Source organism: Pomacea canaliculata, linkage group LG12, assembly GCF_003073045.1.
Source record: "Pomacea canaliculata isolate SZHN2017 linkage group LG12, ASM307304v1, whole genome shotgun sequence".
Taxonomy (NCBI): Eukaryota; Metazoa; Mollusca; class Gastropoda; order Architaenioglossa; family Ampullariidae; genus Pomacea; species Pomacea canaliculata.
The window spans coordinates 17,473,647-17,491,705 of NC_037601.1; the positions used below are offsets into that span (position 1 = coordinate 17,473,647).

General features: G+C 37.6%; 3 protein-coding genes across 7 annotated transcripts in view; 1 reads left to right on the forward strand and 2 right to left on the reverse strand.

Moving 5' to 3' along the window:
- Window positions 1-38: 38 nt before the first annotated feature.
- On the reverse strand, window positions 39-8,023 carry LOC112576551. 3 transcript variants are annotated; one of them, XM_025259097.1, is made up of 8 exons: window positions 7,910-8,023; window positions 6,199-6,308; window positions 3,809-5,764; window positions 2,946-3,197; window positions 2,409-2,481; window positions 1,882-2,084; window positions 1,206-1,328; window positions 39-677 (listed from the first exon to the last, which is right to left on the reverse strand). In XM_025259097.1, the coding sequence occupies exons 2-8, from the start codon at window positions 6,209-6,211 to the stop codon at window positions 184-186; spliced, it is 3,114 nt and encodes a 1,037-aa protein (XP_025114882.1). In that variant the 5' UTR covers window positions 6,212-6,308; window positions 7,910-8,023; the 3' UTR covers window positions 39-183. The 3 variants fall into 3 exon arrangements, with proteins under 3 accessions (XP_025114882.1, XP_025114883.1, XP_025114884.1); XM_025259098.1 differs by having other exon boundaries at window positions 7,983-8,018; XM_025259099.1 differs by having other exon boundaries at window positions 6,199-6,239; window positions 7,910-7,997.
- Window positions 8,024-8,784: 761 nt separating this feature from the next.
- On the reverse strand, window positions 8,785-15,986 carry LOC112576687. Of its 3 annotated transcripts, none has more exons than XM_025259323.1 (8): window positions 15,903-15,986; window positions 13,139-13,554; window positions 11,869-12,194; window positions 11,204-11,328; window positions 10,772-10,973; window positions 10,314-10,467; window positions 9,738-9,869; window positions 8,785-9,329 (listed from the first exon to the last, which is right to left on the reverse strand). In XM_025259323.1, the coding sequence occupies exons 2-8, from the start codon at window positions 13,153-13,155 to the stop codon at window positions 9,278-9,280; spliced, it is 1,008 nt and encodes a 335-aa protein (XP_025115108.1). In that variant the 5' UTR covers window positions 13,156-13,554; window positions 15,903-15,986; the 3' UTR covers window positions 8,785-9,277. The 3 variants fall into 3 exon arrangements, with proteins under 3 accessions (XP_025115108.1, XP_025115110.1, XP_025115109.1); XM_025259325.1 differs by lacking the exons at window positions 13,139-13,554; window positions 15,903-15,986 and adding exons at window positions 12,430-12,534; window positions 12,976-13,126 and having other exon boundaries at window positions 10,772-11,000; XM_025259324.1 differs by lacking the exons at window positions 13,139-13,554; window positions 15,903-15,986 and adding exons at window positions 12,430-12,534; window positions 12,976-13,126 and having other exon boundaries at window positions 10,772-11,000; window positions 11,869-12,197.
- A 1,663-nt stretch (window positions 15,987-17,649) lies between these two features.
- Window positions 17,650-18,059, forward strand: part of LOC112576686 (hemocyte protein-glutamine gamma-glutamyltransferase-like) — a 32,911-nt gene continuing 32,501 nt past the window's right edge. The window contains exon 1 of the mRNA XM_025259320.1: window positions 17,650-17,728. The gene's annotated coding sequence lies outside the window, so the exon portion shown is untranslated. The remainder of the gene's footprint in view (window positions 17,729-18,059) is intronic.

The window sequence follows — 18,059 nt, forward strand, 5'->3', positions numbered from 1 at the left end:
TCCAATGTCTTCTTACTTGAAGCTCTGCCATGCTGGTTCCTTGATCTCTTGTGCAGCGATGAACTTGCACAACTTGAGGATGAGGGTCCAAGACCAGGAGACTCTGACCTCCCACTGGTTAACTTTGAAGATGCAGGGGCAAAAACCACTTCTGCATCTTTGGGCTTTGGGGTATCAAATTTTTTATCTTGTAGCATCGAAGACAGGTTGGAATGACCATGAACTTGCTCTGGATGTTTTCGAAGATCCATAAAGCTTTCCTGCTGTTTGTAGTGATCGCCTGTGCTGTAGTCGCATGTGGCTTCTCAGAGAGTCAGCCCTAACAAAAGAACTCTTACATTCTAAGCAATGGAAAGTTCTAGGACAGCTTGGCCGGATCTGCTGAATCCTTGCTTCATCAGCTTCACCTTCAGAGTCTTTGACAGCAGCAGATGATGCTGATCGTCGATTACTGCTGTTACCATGACTACTACCACCACCTTTGGCACGATAACGCCTGAGTGATCTGAGTTTCTCTGCATGGCGCTTTTTGGTGTGAGATTTAACATTGCCACGCTGCTTGGCAGAGTAAGGGCAAAAGTCACATTGGAAAGGCCGCTCATCGCTATGCGTTCGGAGGTGGTTTTTTAAGGAAGAGCTGGTTGAACATACATATTTGCAAACAGGGCAAATTTGACCTGAAACAAAAATTTATTATAGTAACTCAATTTTTATCTACTGGATTATATAACTGATAAATGCTAAATGTTGAAATAAAGCTATTAAAAAATCATAATGCTTTTCTTTGTTGTTTTTGCTTTTGCTTAGTCATGCTTCTTCTGCAACTGTTGGGCTTGACTGAAGATTTATAGGAACTAACTCTCTGGGTAGGAGCAATCAATATACATGTACTGTGGTAGACAAAGACACTCTCTTAAAATGCACTGTTTAGATTTTTGAATGCGATTTCTGCAAAACTCTGCAGTAAAGCAGTCGGTCATAAGAATTTTATTTTTAGAAACACATGACTTCTGCAAAAGGTCATTAATGAAGTACAATTAATTGATGTGTGCTGATAAGGAGACAACAATCAACAGGGCTAATCATTTTCACCAAAATCAAAAGAAACTAATTGATATTGTTACTGCATTGCAGCTTTGATAACTCAGAGAAAAGTCAAGATAGTGAGCATGAAGTTTGCCAAGTTTTTTTTTTTTCTCTCCTACCTGGTGTGTGCTGCTTTTGGTGCTGACGTAAAAGTTTTTGTGATGAGGAAGAGAAACTGCACTGATCACACTGTAGTTGATTTTCTGGGCTGTGGTTGATCTTATGATGACTCTTCAAGTTTCCTATTAGATTCAGATTACTTTTACACAAATGTTTTGATAATAACAGAACAGAGCATGGATGGATCACACACAATGAGCCTGACTACTAATTACTAGTCTAATTAGTTAGGTGGCATACTCTTTTTAATTTGGTGTCTCTTGAAAAAGCTTGAGAGCTAGGAAATCGTATTCTTCTCACACGAAGAGTTCACGGAAATCACTTCATTACCCAAAGTTTACTTTGACAGACTAACGAAATGTTATGTGATCAGTCTTAGTTTTAAGAATAGAAGGTTTGCACAAACATGACAGAGAATTCATTATTTACTGCTTGACAACAAGGAGGAAACAAAAATGTCGTAAGACTAAAACCTTAACTAAAACTAAAACACTTTCCATTATATCCTTTTGAACTCATTCAGTACCACAATGATTTTATAAAAACAGAACACACTTAAAAATCAGGACATACAAGAATCCTACAATCATTTACTATGTAAATACTATGTAAATGTGAAAAACAAATGAAAATATATTCAGTATCAAAAAATAAATAATAAAGAAAAGACAATACCTTTGATAGAGCATTTGTAGTCACAAAGTTCACACTGGTATGGCTTCTCACCAGTATGAATCCTCATATGCCTTTTAAGATCAGAGTTGATTTTAAACTTGGAGCCACAGATGTCACACTCAAAAGGTGAATCACCAGTGTGTGTGCGTAAATGGACAATTAACTGACTAGAATTGCGACTAGCATATGGGCAAATCTGGCACCTGGAAAGAATTATTTTCTTTCAATGAATCATACAAAACAAAATAAATATTACAATCAACATAGTTAATACAAGATTATATTTCATAGGGCTTAAAAAAATTAATCTTAAGTGTTATCTTACATTATTCTACAACACTGAAATGTATGCTTTACATGGTTGCAGTTACACTTTTATTTACCATGACTCAGTGGTGCTTTCTCTGATGGTGGTGACTTTGGTGATTTTTAAGAGAGGAGGAGATGAGAAGAATGTTGATTGTGATGGCAATACCAGCAATGACAATAAGAAGTAAAAATAATGGTGACTAATATACCTTACTTACTTAAATGGTCTTTCATCCGTATGAGTGCGCACATGCTTTTTCAAACTGCCGCTATCAACTGCAGCATAATCACCTGTTAAAGATACAATTATGAAGAATATTATTAAGTTTAAATCCTTTTAAGAATATCTTTCTGAAACATTTGAAAGATACTCATTGTCATCTTCTTTGAAGATAAGTGTGAAAAGCTATTTATTTTTTTCAAACAACCATACACATCATTCTACTTTTGACAAAAAAATATTAAACAAACAATAAAAAAAGATTTCACTGCAACCACCTTCAGATTGAAGCAAACTTTTTATTTTTCAAAAATATAACCCTAACTCTTTTTAAACAGATTCTCAGACTTTTCTAACACAATGTTCTAAGCAACTGTATTCTTTTTTTCCAAAACAGCAGTCTGTTTATTGTAAAAACACTGCAAACTTTCATCAAATGGAAAACTTAAACAGATATGTAAAATGCAATGTTTGCTCACTTTGTCAAAGATGAAACCTAAGTATAATAATTTGAAAGAATCTAATATGTACATACACTGTGGACACTTGAATGGCTTGTCACCTGTATGCCAACGTATATGAACACGCAGTTTATCAGACCTGTTGAAGTCTTTGTTACAATGAGGGCATGTGTAGGGACGCTCTCCAGTATGGGTGCGAACATGTCTCTGAAGATCCTTCACATAGGTAGTCACATAATTGCAATCTGGGAAACTGCATGTGTATTCCTTGCGTTTAACTGTGGAGGTATTGCTGCAGGTGACTGAAGATTTGGAAGCTGATTTAGCTGTAAAAACAAAATTTATATCCAGTCAAATACACAAATGCCTTTCTTTTCACTGGAACAATTTCTAATTACACCCCACACAAATTTAACCAGAAGCACTGGTTATTCATCCAACAGTTTTAGAGAATTTTTAAAAAAATGCCTATACAACTACATATCTATACTGTCCTGAAGGGCAATTAAGAAGCTTGCACAGCTTTAAAATTAATTGCATGCACAGAGATCAACGAAAACTAGACCACTGCACACTCATACCCATGACAGATCAACACCAACCTGACTCACACTACAACTCATCATGCACACTCAGAAAACATGGCACTAACAGTGGAGGACAGCCTCCTCCTGCGGACAGATATACAGAATTAGTACCTGAAGGGAGCAGACATAATTTTCTTGACAGGACATGTTTATTGTCTCACTCTTTCAGCCTTGATTTGTGATAAACAATTGATAGCATACTATTATTTAAAAATTATATATTTTTTCTAAAATCAAAATTAAAACTAGACCAAACAGTTTTTGAATTATAGACTATGGAATATATTCAACTGATGAAGGATTTTTCTTTGATGCTGACCCTTTCCCATCAAAAAACAATAATTTTCTACCTGTGGCATGACTTTCACTGGATCCAATGCAGGCAGACTTCCTGAAAGTTCTTTGGTGTCTGGCATCCATCAAGATTTCACATGATTCAGAAAGCTGGTTTGACAGCAGCTGTGAAGGCTCTGGTGTATCCATTATCTGCTGCTGCAAGCGTGCTAATGCATTTTTTGCCAAAGGTTGCAAAATTCTCCGAGGGGATTTGACTCTTGCATTATGCGAATCTACCTGAGAAGTCTGCAACCCCAAAACCGACGCATGTTGGTCTTGTATATCACTAAGCATATCTACATCCGGACCCATGTCAGACACTTCAGTCTTGGTGTCATGGGCCTGTGAAGTTATCAACTGCCCTGCAGCAAGGGAATCTGGCAAACTGGCAGCAAATTCTGAAACCTGAGCAGCAATTTCTTGAAGACTTGGTGATGCTTCTGTTCCCTCTTCTGCAGAACCAGCAACAGACTTGAGATGCACAGAAACTTCAGGCATAAGATTTAAATATTTATATTTCCACTTATTCAGTAAATGGTTTGATTTTGTCATATCATTTTGATCACTTTTCACCAGGAGACAATCCTCATTAATATCGTCAGCTGTATGCCTCTGCTTTCTTCCCAAACCCCTTTGAATTTCAGCAACACTGTGATGAAGTGTTCTCTCTTCAATGAATGTTCCTGCACTTTCTAGTGCATTGTTAGTGTTTGCAAAGCTCTGTATCTGCCTCATTAAGTTTCTACCCAGCTCAGAGTCTAAGGTGACAGTAGCAGATCCATCCTGATCACTTATATTCATTTGTTCAGAACCCATAAAATCTTGACCTTCAGACACAGATAAACCAAGATCACTGTCAGCCTCCCGCTGAAGAACGTCAAGATGTTGGTTAGTTGAAACAAGCCCTCTGTCCACTTGCTGCAAGTCACCAGAGCTTGGTCTGTCTACAGTCTGCTGAATCTGTTTCAGATTGTGCAAGTGTTCAAACACCTGCTGACCAGAAATCTGAAACTGGTAAGTGACAGGAGAGTTTCTTTCTATATGACTTGTTTGCCCTTGGACTGAGTGCTCTGATTTCTTTTTGGAAAGAGGCAACAGGAGCTGCTGGGACTGAACCTCATTCTCTTCATCCGTCAGCGTCTGATTCAAAATATGAACTCCCCCATGATGCAACCGCAGCTGCTGCATTTGTCTAGTGTGACGTCGTCCCAAGTTTCCTCTCTGTAGCGAATGCTCAGAGACTGCTTGGGCTGATGAAAACAAGTAAGGCCTGCCTGCAAGCAGCTGTTGCCCAGACTGCACTGTTCCAGACATCACAAAGGCCGATCCACTCGTCTGGCCAGAGACTGGTGACATCTCTGAAAAAGACTGCAAGCCTGTGAGGTCTGGAGTCATTGTTGTCAGAGCCTGTGGCTGTGTGCGCAAAATGGTGCTTTCATCAGAATACAGAAAGTTTCCTGCATGCTCTTCAGTTTCTGCATTGTCTCCCACATCTCGAACAGGCATATGTTCATGGCAAGAAACATCTTGGAAACCAGACTCATCTAAGCACATAGGCTGATGAGAATGTTCATCTGCTGTTTCTATTTGAGAGTCAAGGTCAGCTGCATGTTGCTGAATGTGAGGAAGATCTTCTGCATGCTGTTCGCTTGCACTAGTTGCTGCTTCAACTTGATTTCCACATCCTTCAATATGCAGCTGAGGGTTTTCACTTTCACAAACTACAGAGTATGCTGCTCTGGGTGATTGCTGCTGACACTCACTTTCAGCTTGCTGATAAGGCAGGGATGAAGTGTGGAGAGACGATTGAGCTGCATGTTGTCTCTTTCGTCGTACACCTGCTAGAAGTCTGACAAGAACTGGACACTGACGCTTGTGCTCCAAGAAGTTCTCTACATTATGGAACTGAGACTTACAAGCTCCACAAATGTGAATATCAAACAGGTTGTCTGCCACTTCAGCCTCTTCACCTGCAAAAAAGAATAATGCATTAATACGTCTGAAAAATTAAAAAAAATTAGAGAAACATGTTTCAAAGAAAGCAAAGACAAGGGAAAAGATGTGTCAGCTCAAAAATGTTTAGATTAACTAAAATAACTATGGGTAGGCACTAACATGTAGTACACGTCATAATGTCAGTTTTACAAAATACAACTTAGTGGATAGTTTCTCTTTTCACTATCAAAGAGAAAAAAGATCAACTAGTCTGTATCTAACTGTATCTCACTAGCACATAGATTTTGTCTGGTCAAAGGGGAAGAAAAGGACTAGCAACATTGTGATTACCGTGCTTTCTGTCCGATACTTCAATGTCATTGTATGGAGAAAAACATACTCTTCAGATGGTTAAATAAAATTTATAATTGTTTTTCCTAGATTAATAAACTGCACTTCTTGGTCTTACCTTGCAAGTCCATTGATGCTTTTTGTTGAAAATGTCACAATCTTTAAACAAAATGAAGATCAAAAACTGTCATCAAGTCAATTCTTCTCTTATGACCATTACTGGCAGCACTGTAAAATATTATAAACCAATAATAATAATGATGATGATGATGATGATGATGATGATGATGTCAGCCCAATGCCATATGCTTGAAAGACTTATTAACTTGTCTTTTCTTCTGCATGCTGATGTACATTATTTACAGAAGTTCTTAATCAAAAACAAGCATAATGAGACAGTGTGTGTGTGTGTCCAAGAGCCTGGCAATGTCATTACACCCTCTACATTTATAATTGCAAAATAATACTTATGTCACTTGGTCCAGTAAATTTCTACCATCAAAAATAGCATAAGTACATGTTTCACAATGACTACAAATAAAGTCACTGGAGTCTAAGAATATAACAACACTCACTTTAAAAATTGGTACACAAGAACTTGTGGGATACATAAAAATATTTTAGTTGTAGTAGGCAATCACTGTCCAGGCATTTAATTTTTTTCTATTAAAGTCATTTTAATATTGTCTGGATCCAAGTTTCAAATACATATTTTATTATCAATCAAAAATGTAAAACTGATCTATAAATTTTGTAACATTAACTAGAGAGTTCTTGAAGATATTTGAATTTGGTGCATATTTAACATTAGCTGGAAGCGAGTTCCATTTAGCAGTTATTTGTGAAAAATAACACTTGTGCTTAATAGTACAACATCTGATAAAAAAAATTAAGTTCTGTTAGTTTGTGAGAAGTAAAATACATGCATATCAATGTCATCACATCCATGAAATATCTTAAACATCTTAATTGATATTGTCTCCCTTGATATTTCTGCCCTTCTGAGAGTGGAGTCATAAGTACTTCTATCAGAATAATATCCCTTTATTTTACTTGCAATTTAGTAGCATATCTGTACACTTTCCAGTAATATTGATTGCCTTTTAAGGAACGAAAGCCAGGAAACCAGATAGTTTCTCATGTGGGACAACCATCCACTCTCATCCAATAATGAAGTTACCTCTGTTCTTCCAATCTTCTTATTTCAATGACTAGTTAAATAAAGAGCACAATGGAACAGAATCCTCAAAGGTATCAAGTCTGGACCTTGAAATAAAAAGGATTCAAATCCCTCGATATTTTTCAGTGTGACTCTTAAGTCCACCGAAAATGCTCCCCTTGAATAAAAGCTTTCTGTTACGTGCTATTTACATCTTTATGTGTAAACACGCTTGCATCAAAATGGTTCCAGAGTTACAAAAACTCAAGGGCTGTCAAGGCCACTGCTGAGTTTGCAAGGCTTTGGGATGATAATTTCTAGTTAGCAAGAGTTACAGATCACTGACGGTCTTTTTTTTTTTTTAACAGAATTGTCGCTCATCCATTTATGTAACAAAAGATGAAACTCACGGTTTGGACTATGAAAACAGCAATTAACTAAAATAGAAGGAAATAAACATGTCACTGATGTAGAATGCACTGTGACATTTCAGTGATCAAAGGTTCGAGTTAAACTTTAACACGCTCACACACAAGTTTAGTGCATTGGGCTGACGATGTCGACGGGAATGATAAATGTAAATTTTGTTATATCGTAATATTTTTATTCTAATTTCGTTTAAAACAAAACTTTCGAAAAAAATTTATAGATGCATAAATACGCTACATACGTATAAAATGGGCTGACACCAAAGGTTTTCTGTAATGCAGAATTGTTGGGGACAAATTGACGTTTTATGATACCTAATGCCTTGAAATTCTGAGCCATTTCGTTTCATTGTAAGGGCGGCAACTCTTAATAATGACATAGAGTTATTTGAATTTCATCCACTTTATTGCTATATGTTTATTTAAAAAAAACGATTTTTTATCTTCTTTAACCTATCTCCAGATATTTATATCTAATCCTAGCTTAAATTCGTTAGATTCAGCTTTACTATGACTTAAATCCTCAGAAAGCTTCTGTCGTCTGCATCTTCGGCTTGCATCCTGCATGACTGTATCCCAAGAAGCAGTGAGGAATAAAGGATTCAGATTTGTTTTCCCTTTTTTAACGCCCCAGATATTTCTCTAAAAAGCACATTTAATGGATTAAAATTGATATTGCATATATCGCTTCCAGTCTAGACTATGGAATTTGAGAAATGTCGACTGGATCTGGCTTATGTAATCTCTGTGCCAGGATATAAAGACAACGGATCAATAAAAACTACAAGTTTACAACTCATTATTTTTGCTAAGAATTATCACCATTATGACTCCCACACGTGCATAAATAAGTGTGCTCTAATTACTCATAAAGATCATTGAAGATGTTGGTTCTTTTAAAGAAATAGGAACTATATCCATATCGAGAATATTATACCATTTATATATTACATTACAGTGGCGGGCGAAATCGCCTTAGGTGGATCCAAAATCAGCCCAAAGCATTCACCAATATAGTAATTATATTTAAATCTTTTTATTAACACGGACATTTAGTGTATAAGCAGATATTTGCCTCATCCGAAACTAAACAAGAACAATCTTCCACATTCTCAAGAACGAAAACTTTATTCCATGTTTTATGTACATTACTTGACATGTTCAAAGCATTGGCGAGCCATAAAGTTCAAGGAATATACATTCCCAATCCAAACAGCAAATAAAAAACAATTATTAATAATTAATAACAAAAAGAAATAAGTACCATATAGTATTTTTGAGGAAAAATAATTTTGAAATCGATTTTTTTCTCAAATCACTTTAAAACTAATATAAACATATTAGTGATAATTATTTCTGAAATGTTTGTGCACAATAATCTAGACTATGATACTTGGCAGTCACTCACTAGACAGAGGAATCATGCAAACCTCTGTCGCTATAATAATATATAGTAATTGTCCCAACACAGAAAGCATTACTACTGTTGTCATTTTTTATGGCAGTGATTGTAAACACAGATTTCTCAATTTAATGAAAAATGTACACTATCAGGATATTTTCACTGAAAAAAATGAACCCTGTACATCAGATGTAAGTAGAGGGTAACCTTAAACTGTGATTTGACCTCGTCCAATCATGGGACTCATTTGGTAGTCTCCCCTGCAACATGTGAATGGATAACTAGCAGGTTACTCACCAGACCATGTTTGCTTTTGTCAGTGACAAATGTCATACCCAAAAATCATCTTTTTGATTCTATCTGGTTTATATACATAATTAGTAAATCTGTTAACTGTTTAATACATTATTTTTTCCCTTAAAATGTGCAGTACAGTGTAGCTTTTCATATAAATACTTATATCTTTAACATAAAGCCTTCAGCATTTTGCTGTTTTATTTGGGTTTTTTTTAAAGAGTTAGGTTTCAGAATCAATCTAAAATGGGTACATGAGTATGCTTTAGTCACAAAACTCTTATAAAATTATGTTTTTCTACTATAATCTAGAATCATCAGGTCTTTCACAATCTGAGTTATAAGTAATTTTTATGCAGTCGTTGCCAACTTACTCCTCTGTGTCTTCATCTTCAATTTCTAGATCTGGTTCTTCTGGAAAAGGACTAGGTGTGTCACGGCCATCTGACTTATCTTCCATCAAGCTACCAAAATCAGATCTTGATTTTTTGTGAATGCAACCATATCTGCAGGGAAGAGAGTAAATTAGTATTTTGCTATAATCAGTTCTTAATGCAGGGACTGAACTATTCACCAGCCATTAATGTAATGAAATACATAATTTTAAAACATTATTATTCATTTTTTTTTTCAGTATTAGCACAATTTTTGGTACAGTTTTAAACTGCATATGACATCTGGGAATTTAGCAGTATTTTTTGTAGGACATGCAGAAAAGCTTGTTATGACACCCACCAACATTTTGTAACATTGACCCTAACATCTGGGTATTAAGTACTTTTTATGGAATAGTGCAGAAGACAGTGTACGTTATGAGTTCCACCTATGTGTTTGCTTATGTTTGAATATTAGTGATAACTGAAACCAACTTTTATTTCAAGTTTTCCCCCATCCCCTTTCATTGGCATGGTGAATTTTTTTCTAGCATCAGACTTGATGTGTTATCTTACAAGTTGTGATGTGTTTCACTGCGCTGAGGGGATGACAGCATGTGTCTCAATATCCACACTCCCAAGACAATCGCTGGTACAAGGACTGCTGCCATGGGAACTAAAATCAGGAGGGCTAGTCTCCCTTTTACTCCTAGTTCACCATCTATGCTGCCTGAAAGCAGAACAAAATGTTTAAGAATGTGCTTGCTAGATTTACAATTAAGGTTATGTTCAACACTACACTATTCACTGAATGTGAAACTCATGGCTGAATCACAATTCATTGGTCAGAATACATGAAAACTGACAAAGTGGCATTTGTCTTTTTCTCTCCATCGATATCTCATAATATTTTAATTACTGATGTCTTATAATGCATTAACTACAGACACAATATAAAACGTGAAATACATGCTTTTGCATTAATTCAACTATATTCAAATAGTAAAGAGTGGTAACGCAATAGTGCCCCACACAGCTAATGAAGATGAACTGACTGGTCATCTCGGAAACCAAAGAAGAGTTGATGAAAACTGATGCTTCAAGGGAATATGAATTGTCCAAGCATTTAGTGGCTGGGCCTTCAAGACGACACTTATATGTCCCTGATGCCAGTGGACATCCATGTATTTTGCTGTGGCTACCTGATACGGTTTGAGTCTGTCCTGCTTTTGGAGTCTGCAAAAATGCACACACACACACACACTGGCATTTATCAGGTTACAAATTCTGCCTTTTTGTGAATGCTGTAGTGTCACTAAGGTACTTATCAGTTGCTTTTCATTTTATAATGCAAATAATATTTATGTTTATATGATGTGTATTTTTATCAGTAAATTGTCTCAGCACACTTTAGACTTCTATGGGTTCACTTAGGCAGAGGGGGCAATGTTGTGAGAGTTACCTACCTCCCATATGAATGACACTGCTGGGAATCCTGAGAAAATGACTTGACCACATATAATGCTCTGACAATGCTCGCTTTCTTTTACAACACTGATGTTCAGAGCATCATACAGAATGAGGGGAGGAACTATATACAGAAAAACAATATTGTTACATTAAAAATTTAACATTTTCATTAACATAATAGATAAATTGATCTCTTCACTCACTTAAACACTGAGACAGTACATTTTCATGGGATTTTGGGGGTTTTACTGTCAGTGCACTAGGTTATTTCCAGTGAGAATGTTTTCTTGTGGAATACTCTTACCAGCCATGTTAGAACCCATGACAAACTAGAATGCCAAGTTCGATACACAGTTTAATATTATGCAGTGCTTTCAAAGAAGTAATAGATTTTGTATGCAGAAAGTCTGGAAAATTTTAGTAGTGACTGCACTCATTTTATGTGCTGTTTATCGCAGATACACTGTCTCCAGAAAGTTTCTTGCAGAAGTTTAAGCTGTGATTACCCTTCAGTATTCTGCTTTTTTAATGGCCTTATGCAAACAAAGCATACTGAAATAAAGTTTTTAAAAAATGTAAAAACATAACCTGTTAATATGGATAGGGATTTGTCGTCTTATAGAATGTGCATTCAGAATCAAAATGGGAACAGCATACCCACCATATATACACAAAAAAAAATCTTCATAGATGAGAGATCCATTCCAGTACTCAACCTCAGTTAGGTATTGGCCAGAATCCAAAACTGCAGCTTCAGTTAGTAAAACACCAGATGTGCCTCTTGCTCTGACATGCTTGGTATATCGCTGAGGTATCGTGACATTACCATCACTAGTAATGGAAGCTATGTGCTCTACTTTGGACTGAGATTTTGTAACAGTCAGTGTCATCCTCTTTACCATGTCATACTGGATGTTACAAGGCCACTGGATGGAGACTTGTTTGTTATCACATCCTGTCACTGTTCTTGTACTTTCATGTAGATTCCTGCTGAATCACATTTTGTGGTTTAACAATCATGCATTCATATCACTTTTTAATTAATCACAGTAAAACCTAACTGAAGCAATTGCTGCTGCAAAGACTTTGCCATCTCTTACAGAATGTGTATCGTCAGAATCAGAATAGTAGCAAAGACTGTAAAATTTATTGTGTTCTCAGCTTACTGTGCAGCACTGACTGTTTCATAATGCCATGATGTTGTTTATAATTATATATATACCTGTACAGAGGAATCCACAAGTAAGAAAGACATGCAATATAGTAGTGAAAGCCAGTAGAGTATGTTTATGCCTCATGACAGACTATCCCGTTCTGCTGCTCCAGGCTAAGAATGTAAAAGAAACCAATAATTACTTATGGTGAAACTTAATAACAGAAAAAAGACATAGAGCCTGCAAGACCTGCTGTTCTTGGAGGCAGATATCTCTCTTTGGCAGTGGCAGTTAGAAATAAGGGGATCTTAGAATGTCATATATCTTTGTGGCTAAATGAACACCACAGCTCAAAAAGCAAGGTCTAATAAAGGTAGGTATCTTAAGTGCAGTGCTGTAAATTTAAAAATAATGCTCACAAACACAATTGTGTTGATTTGTTTTCTTCATTTTTTTCCTCTGCTCCATTTCAACAATTATAAGAAACCTTCACGGTGAGCTTGTCTAGACCTATGCACAGTACAGTTAGTAGACCATTTCGTAACATCAATGAACAGTATTACTGCAGTGCATCCGTAATTTCTATTGTTTGTTTTATCCTACAGGTTTCCTACCTTTGAGTTCTCTTTGTCTCAAAGCGCCTGTGTTCCAAAGAAAACAAGGAATACATTTGTGAGGCATTGAACACTTTTTCCATGACCTTTTGAAAGACACAATCTTTTAACAGACAGTACATCAGAGAGAAACAAAATTTGAGAGAATTGTAGTGTATCTTACCCAAGGTATTCAATCATCAGGAAATGTCCGGTCACGTTCTTTGGAGCACATGCGTTCTCTTGATGCTACAGTGTGAATGCTTTGTCTTTCACTGCATGCTAAAACTGGAAACAGATGTCTTTTCATTATCAGTCCTATGTGTGTGTGGTGCGCGCACACTTTTTCCCCATGCACATAAAAATAAGAACCCTTCAGAGCATCATAAACTCATAAATGCCAGTCGCTGCTCTTTGGCCAAGACAAGCTGGAAAACGTTACAAGTGGCGTTCACTTGGTAGTCGCCTTTCCAGTATAGCCACGGAATTGATTGCCATACCTGTCTGTCTACCTGAAGTCGACATGTTGAGCGCTGCCCAGAGTCAACCCAAGATGTGAAGACAACTTTTCAGTTGTCAGGTATCGCTGTTTCACTGCAACTGTTCCAACAAGAACAAAAAAATGTGTTAGCTCACTTGCCACTATGAGTATAAGTCGGGGTAACTATAACCATCCTCATCATCATATCGTCAGAATTAGCACAGCAATAATACCAGAAGCAAAAGTGAAAACTTTCAGAACATTTCAAAAGATGCTTGATATATTTGGTAAAATACATATAATAATTAACCAGGACCCATGCTGTCACGTTGCGAAAGACAAGTAATTGTGGTCACCCCACCTCCCACGAACACTACCACCCCTGTCAAAATGTCAATTTAAGTTGGTGAAACACATTCAACCTTTAATTCACATGTTTTGCTTATCAAATTTAAGTTTAAAGTTATCATTTCTTTACTTTTATGCTGCGCAAAATTAGTTATTAGTTCGATATGCTGAAGCCAGTCAGGGCCCCGAGAGCCATCATGGGCCCATTGTCGCTGAAACTCCGCCCTCTGGGCTCCAGCATGACCAGAAAACTAATTAGGTAGGTGATAAACCACATAGAAATTAAATGTCCACTCTGGTCGGTAGGTTAATTTAGTCTTGGCTATCGTCTTTCAGAAGCTTTGGACAAGGAAGGATCACACACACAGTATAACATTAATACAAATTTTGAAAAACTATTATATGTGTTCTTAGTGTTTGTAACTTCACTTCACAAGCCACTTGACGCTCATTCTAGGACAGGTCTGACTCACATCAAACAGAATAGATCTTTAAGATAGTACGACAAGACTTGTTTGAGAAAAAACATTAATGAACACTTATATGGTTCAAGTTCAAAATTAAGTGTCATGGTTAAAGTAAAGCAAGGATGTTTGTGAATAGTTAAAAGTCCCCACAGGGTCACAGCAGGACCAAGAAATATATAAGGCAGGTGACAAACACATAGGAAAGCAATCTGGGTATTGTCTAACAGAAGATTGACAGTATTGTGCAGAAGGAAATTTATCACCCTCCACCTGCTACAGTCCTCCCCTGACACACAAAGAGCTTTTTAACGAATCAAAATCCTTTGACTTCCATCCACAATCAATCACTATCAGTTGAAAATCCGTGTTCTGTTTTAGAAGGTAAATCAGGTTTGAAAGTAAACATATTTACAAGTCGTATAAAGTCTGTCCTCCAGCAGGACCAAGAAAGCAAAGGACTGACCACCCAAGAAGTCTCAAAAATAGTCAGGAGGTCATCACCATATAGAAATTATCTTCCTCCTGACGCTCCAAAAGAATCTTGACCTGGGTGTGAACATTTACAAGCCTCACTGTTTGCAATATATCAGTGCTGAATTTTTTTGTCTATAATTAGTTTGATTTCGTTGGTTATGTTACCAGTGCAACTCTGGTATCATATAAGGAGTTTTGTGTATTTCTGTGCCTGGTGATGGCGGAGGTGGAGGAAAAAGTTTTATTGTGTCCTCCGGCAACAACGAAAAAAAGCAAACATTATTGACACATCTCTTTCTCACAAGCCCCAAACTCCTCTGTTCACAGTTGCTCACAGGTGGGTCACACACCTTCCTTGACTGCAGGCCCCATTAGCTGCCGGGTACTCCAGACCCCTGCCCCCTCCCTCATCAGGCCTGAAGCCAAGTCAGTGATATTCAGCGATTGCTAGTTAATTGTTGACCTCAGACAATCTTTAACGTATAATATTTAGAAATTAAAATTTTAGAAAACTAGAAAACTATGTTCTCTAGTGGTTACAAACAACTGGCAGGGTCTGTAAAATTCTGAGTGACACTGCAGATGCGGTACAGCTTCGTATAATTTATACTAGACAACGAATATTAGAACATCGGGATTCATATTAAGCTTGGGAGGCTTTTCTGTGGTGTGTAAAAGGTAAATGTCGACCCATGACCTTTGTCAGGTCGTTAGACATCTCACTTTTTTCTCGGGGTCAACGCACCTCTCAGTTCAGACGCCAGTGCTCTGACTACTCGCTGTCCGCTCCCCGATGTGTGTGCAGGCGGATTATAGCAGCGATCTTCACTTCATTATTGCAATATTTGTAGATGAATAAATAGTAAATGTATGTACGTATGATTAATAAGAATGATATTTTTTCCTATCATCACTCGTTACTTTAAAAACAAAACTCGTGTAAATCTTCTGTTCCCCCTACAGATGTTTCACCCTACGCAGCTGTCTAGTTATCTTAATGTAGATATATGTAGTAAGATATGCACTCACATCCAGTAATAGTGAGGAGGGAATGGTTGTTTGAAAAAATGTGTGAGAGAGAGAGAAAAAAAAAAAAACTGGACGTAGTGTCCGGACACTTGATGTTTGAAATGAAACTCGAGATCAACAAATGTACAACTTGGCGAAGGTGAGGTTACCTGAATATATTAAGTTCATGTCAGAAGCCATCTTTTTTGAACAGTGACATGGTTCACTGTCTTTCGTGGCTTTCTTCACGCGGCGCGCCTGACAGAAGTAGGACAACGAATTACCTTTTGTTGATGTATGGGAGCAGGGACATCCATGGGTGGATCGCCGTCTACCTTTAGTTCATGTTTCGGAAGTAGGGACATTCCACGGGTGGATCTGTGTGTACCCTGTCGTTCTGACTTCACAGAGTTATATAGGTAACTCCGTGAGGACATGTTAGGTACCAAGTAGACCACGTGTCTGATCGGAAACATCATTGAACTTTCAGAATTCGAACTAAGCTCATTTTAATCATCTGAATGGTCAATAAAAGAAATACCAAGTATCTGCAAGTCTATATTTTGTGGAAGAAAAAGTTTTGATAGTTAAAGATAATGTTGATGTCGAGAAAGCATCACGCTTGACTGAAACTAACGGTGTCTATCGTCTGCTGTAAATCATGGCGTCCACATTTCTCTCCCCATGTGTCTTTGTTCTAGTTCACGAGAAGCAGACGGGCATTCAGTTTAGCTTGAATATATTTTTAAAAAATGCTTCTACGACAGCCGTCTTCTTTTTTGCTGTTGTTTAGTGGGTTTTTTGTAAGCTCAGACGTTATTCATGATATTGCACACATAGAATTGAGCCAACAAGAAAATTGAAACAGGTCAATCCAACTATTTGGGCGAATGTCACTCATGCAGAACTTTCTGAAAAGACGAATACACTTTAACAACCCTAAATGGCTACACACTGCTTGCAGTTACTCCCTTCATGGGTGTGTGTTTGTGCTGCATTAAAGTACAGGGTCTGAAAAGGCAGGTCTGTTTGTGTCTACGTCGAATGAAAGAATAAGCAAGTGCTTCAACGCAAAAGTGCACGTGAGTCACGTGACATGACCTGGCATGACACTTTGTCGAAGACTGTCTTTTAAAGTACCTTGGAGGGCGGTCCACGCTGATGACCAGAAGAAGAACTGGATTACGAAGGCGAAGAACAGGACTGGGTGGTCCTGTGCAGGATCTGCTCACCATCGCCAATGACAGGAAGGTGTTGCGGGCTTTTGTCACTTGCCGCGTCTATACATAATGCATCCCAAACGACGGGTACCACTCAAGAGACGACTGACTTCATCATCATCATTGTCGTCTAACCACCACCATCATCATCATAGTTGTTTATATAATAAGTAACAGACTGCAAAACTGCAAGTCACGCTTTCTATCAATGAAACACCTTTTACACATAAGAGCAAAGGTTATAGGGCGACCTTAGGACAGAAGTGAAATGATGATGTATGAGACAAGTGTTCGATATGGGTCGTCTAGACATTTTCCGACACTCACTGCGCCATTGTACAATTAGAAATGAGTGAGCACAGCTTTGTGAATACCAAATGCTGCAGCAAGGCTGAAAATGAAGCAGTATATCGCTGGTGTTTAAATATATAAATAAAATACAGATTGCTTGTCCTCCAAATATATTGTTTCCTTCCTGATCATATGGGAAGGTCACAGTAACACATGCATTCTCACGAGCGCACGCGCACACAAACACACACACTCACGCACACACACACACACTCACGCGCACACACACACACAAACACACACACTCACACACACACAAACATACACACGGTGAAGTCAACGTCGCAGCTGGAGGTAACCGTAGTGCGCACGTCTCCAGCGGCTCAACAACGCAAGTCAGCCTGACAGACTCAAGGTGTTGTTACATGTGAGTGCTCCCCTCATCTCACTTGGCTCCCGAGCTTCTTCCTTCAAGTCTGCCTCAGGTGAGTAAATGTCTGCACTGTTCTTTATGCTGATGTCATCTGCGCTTCGCTCTTTTTCGGCAGACAATCCATCTCTTTTTGAAGATGTTTGTGATCTTCCATGTCACACAAAGATATATTTTCTCTGTTGTATATCAAATACTTTTATATACACCACATGTTTATTTTCTTGCTGGTCGATTGTACTGTTGAGAATTGCGAGCGAGGGTGCAGCTACGTAGAGTATGTGCGATTGTGTTGTGTCCCATCTCAACCTTACCACAGTCGTACAGGACTCTTAGCAAAAAGGTTTTAGACACATAAGTAGTTGATGTGTATGCATACACATTTG

Coding starts and splice junctions, on each gene's coding strand:
- LOC112576551 (XM_025259097.1), bottom strand. Junction 3,198..3,808: donor CAGTGAAAGTCATGCCACAG/GTAGAAAATTAT, acceptor TTGTTTTTACAG/CTAAATCAGCTTCCAAATCT. Junction 2,085..2,408: donor ACGGATGAAAGACCATTTAA/GTAAGTAAGGTA, acceptor AATTCTTTCCAG/GTGCCAGATTTGCCCATATG.
- LOC112576687 (XM_025259323.1), bottom strand. Junction 10,468..10,771: donor TCAGTTCATCTTCATTAGCT/GTGTGGGGCACT, acceptor TTCTGCTTTCAG/GCAGCATAGATGGTGAACTA. Junction 9,330..9,737: donor GAAGATGAAGACACAGAGGA/GTAAGTTGGCAA, acceptor CACATGTTGCAG/GGGAGACTACCAAATGAGTC.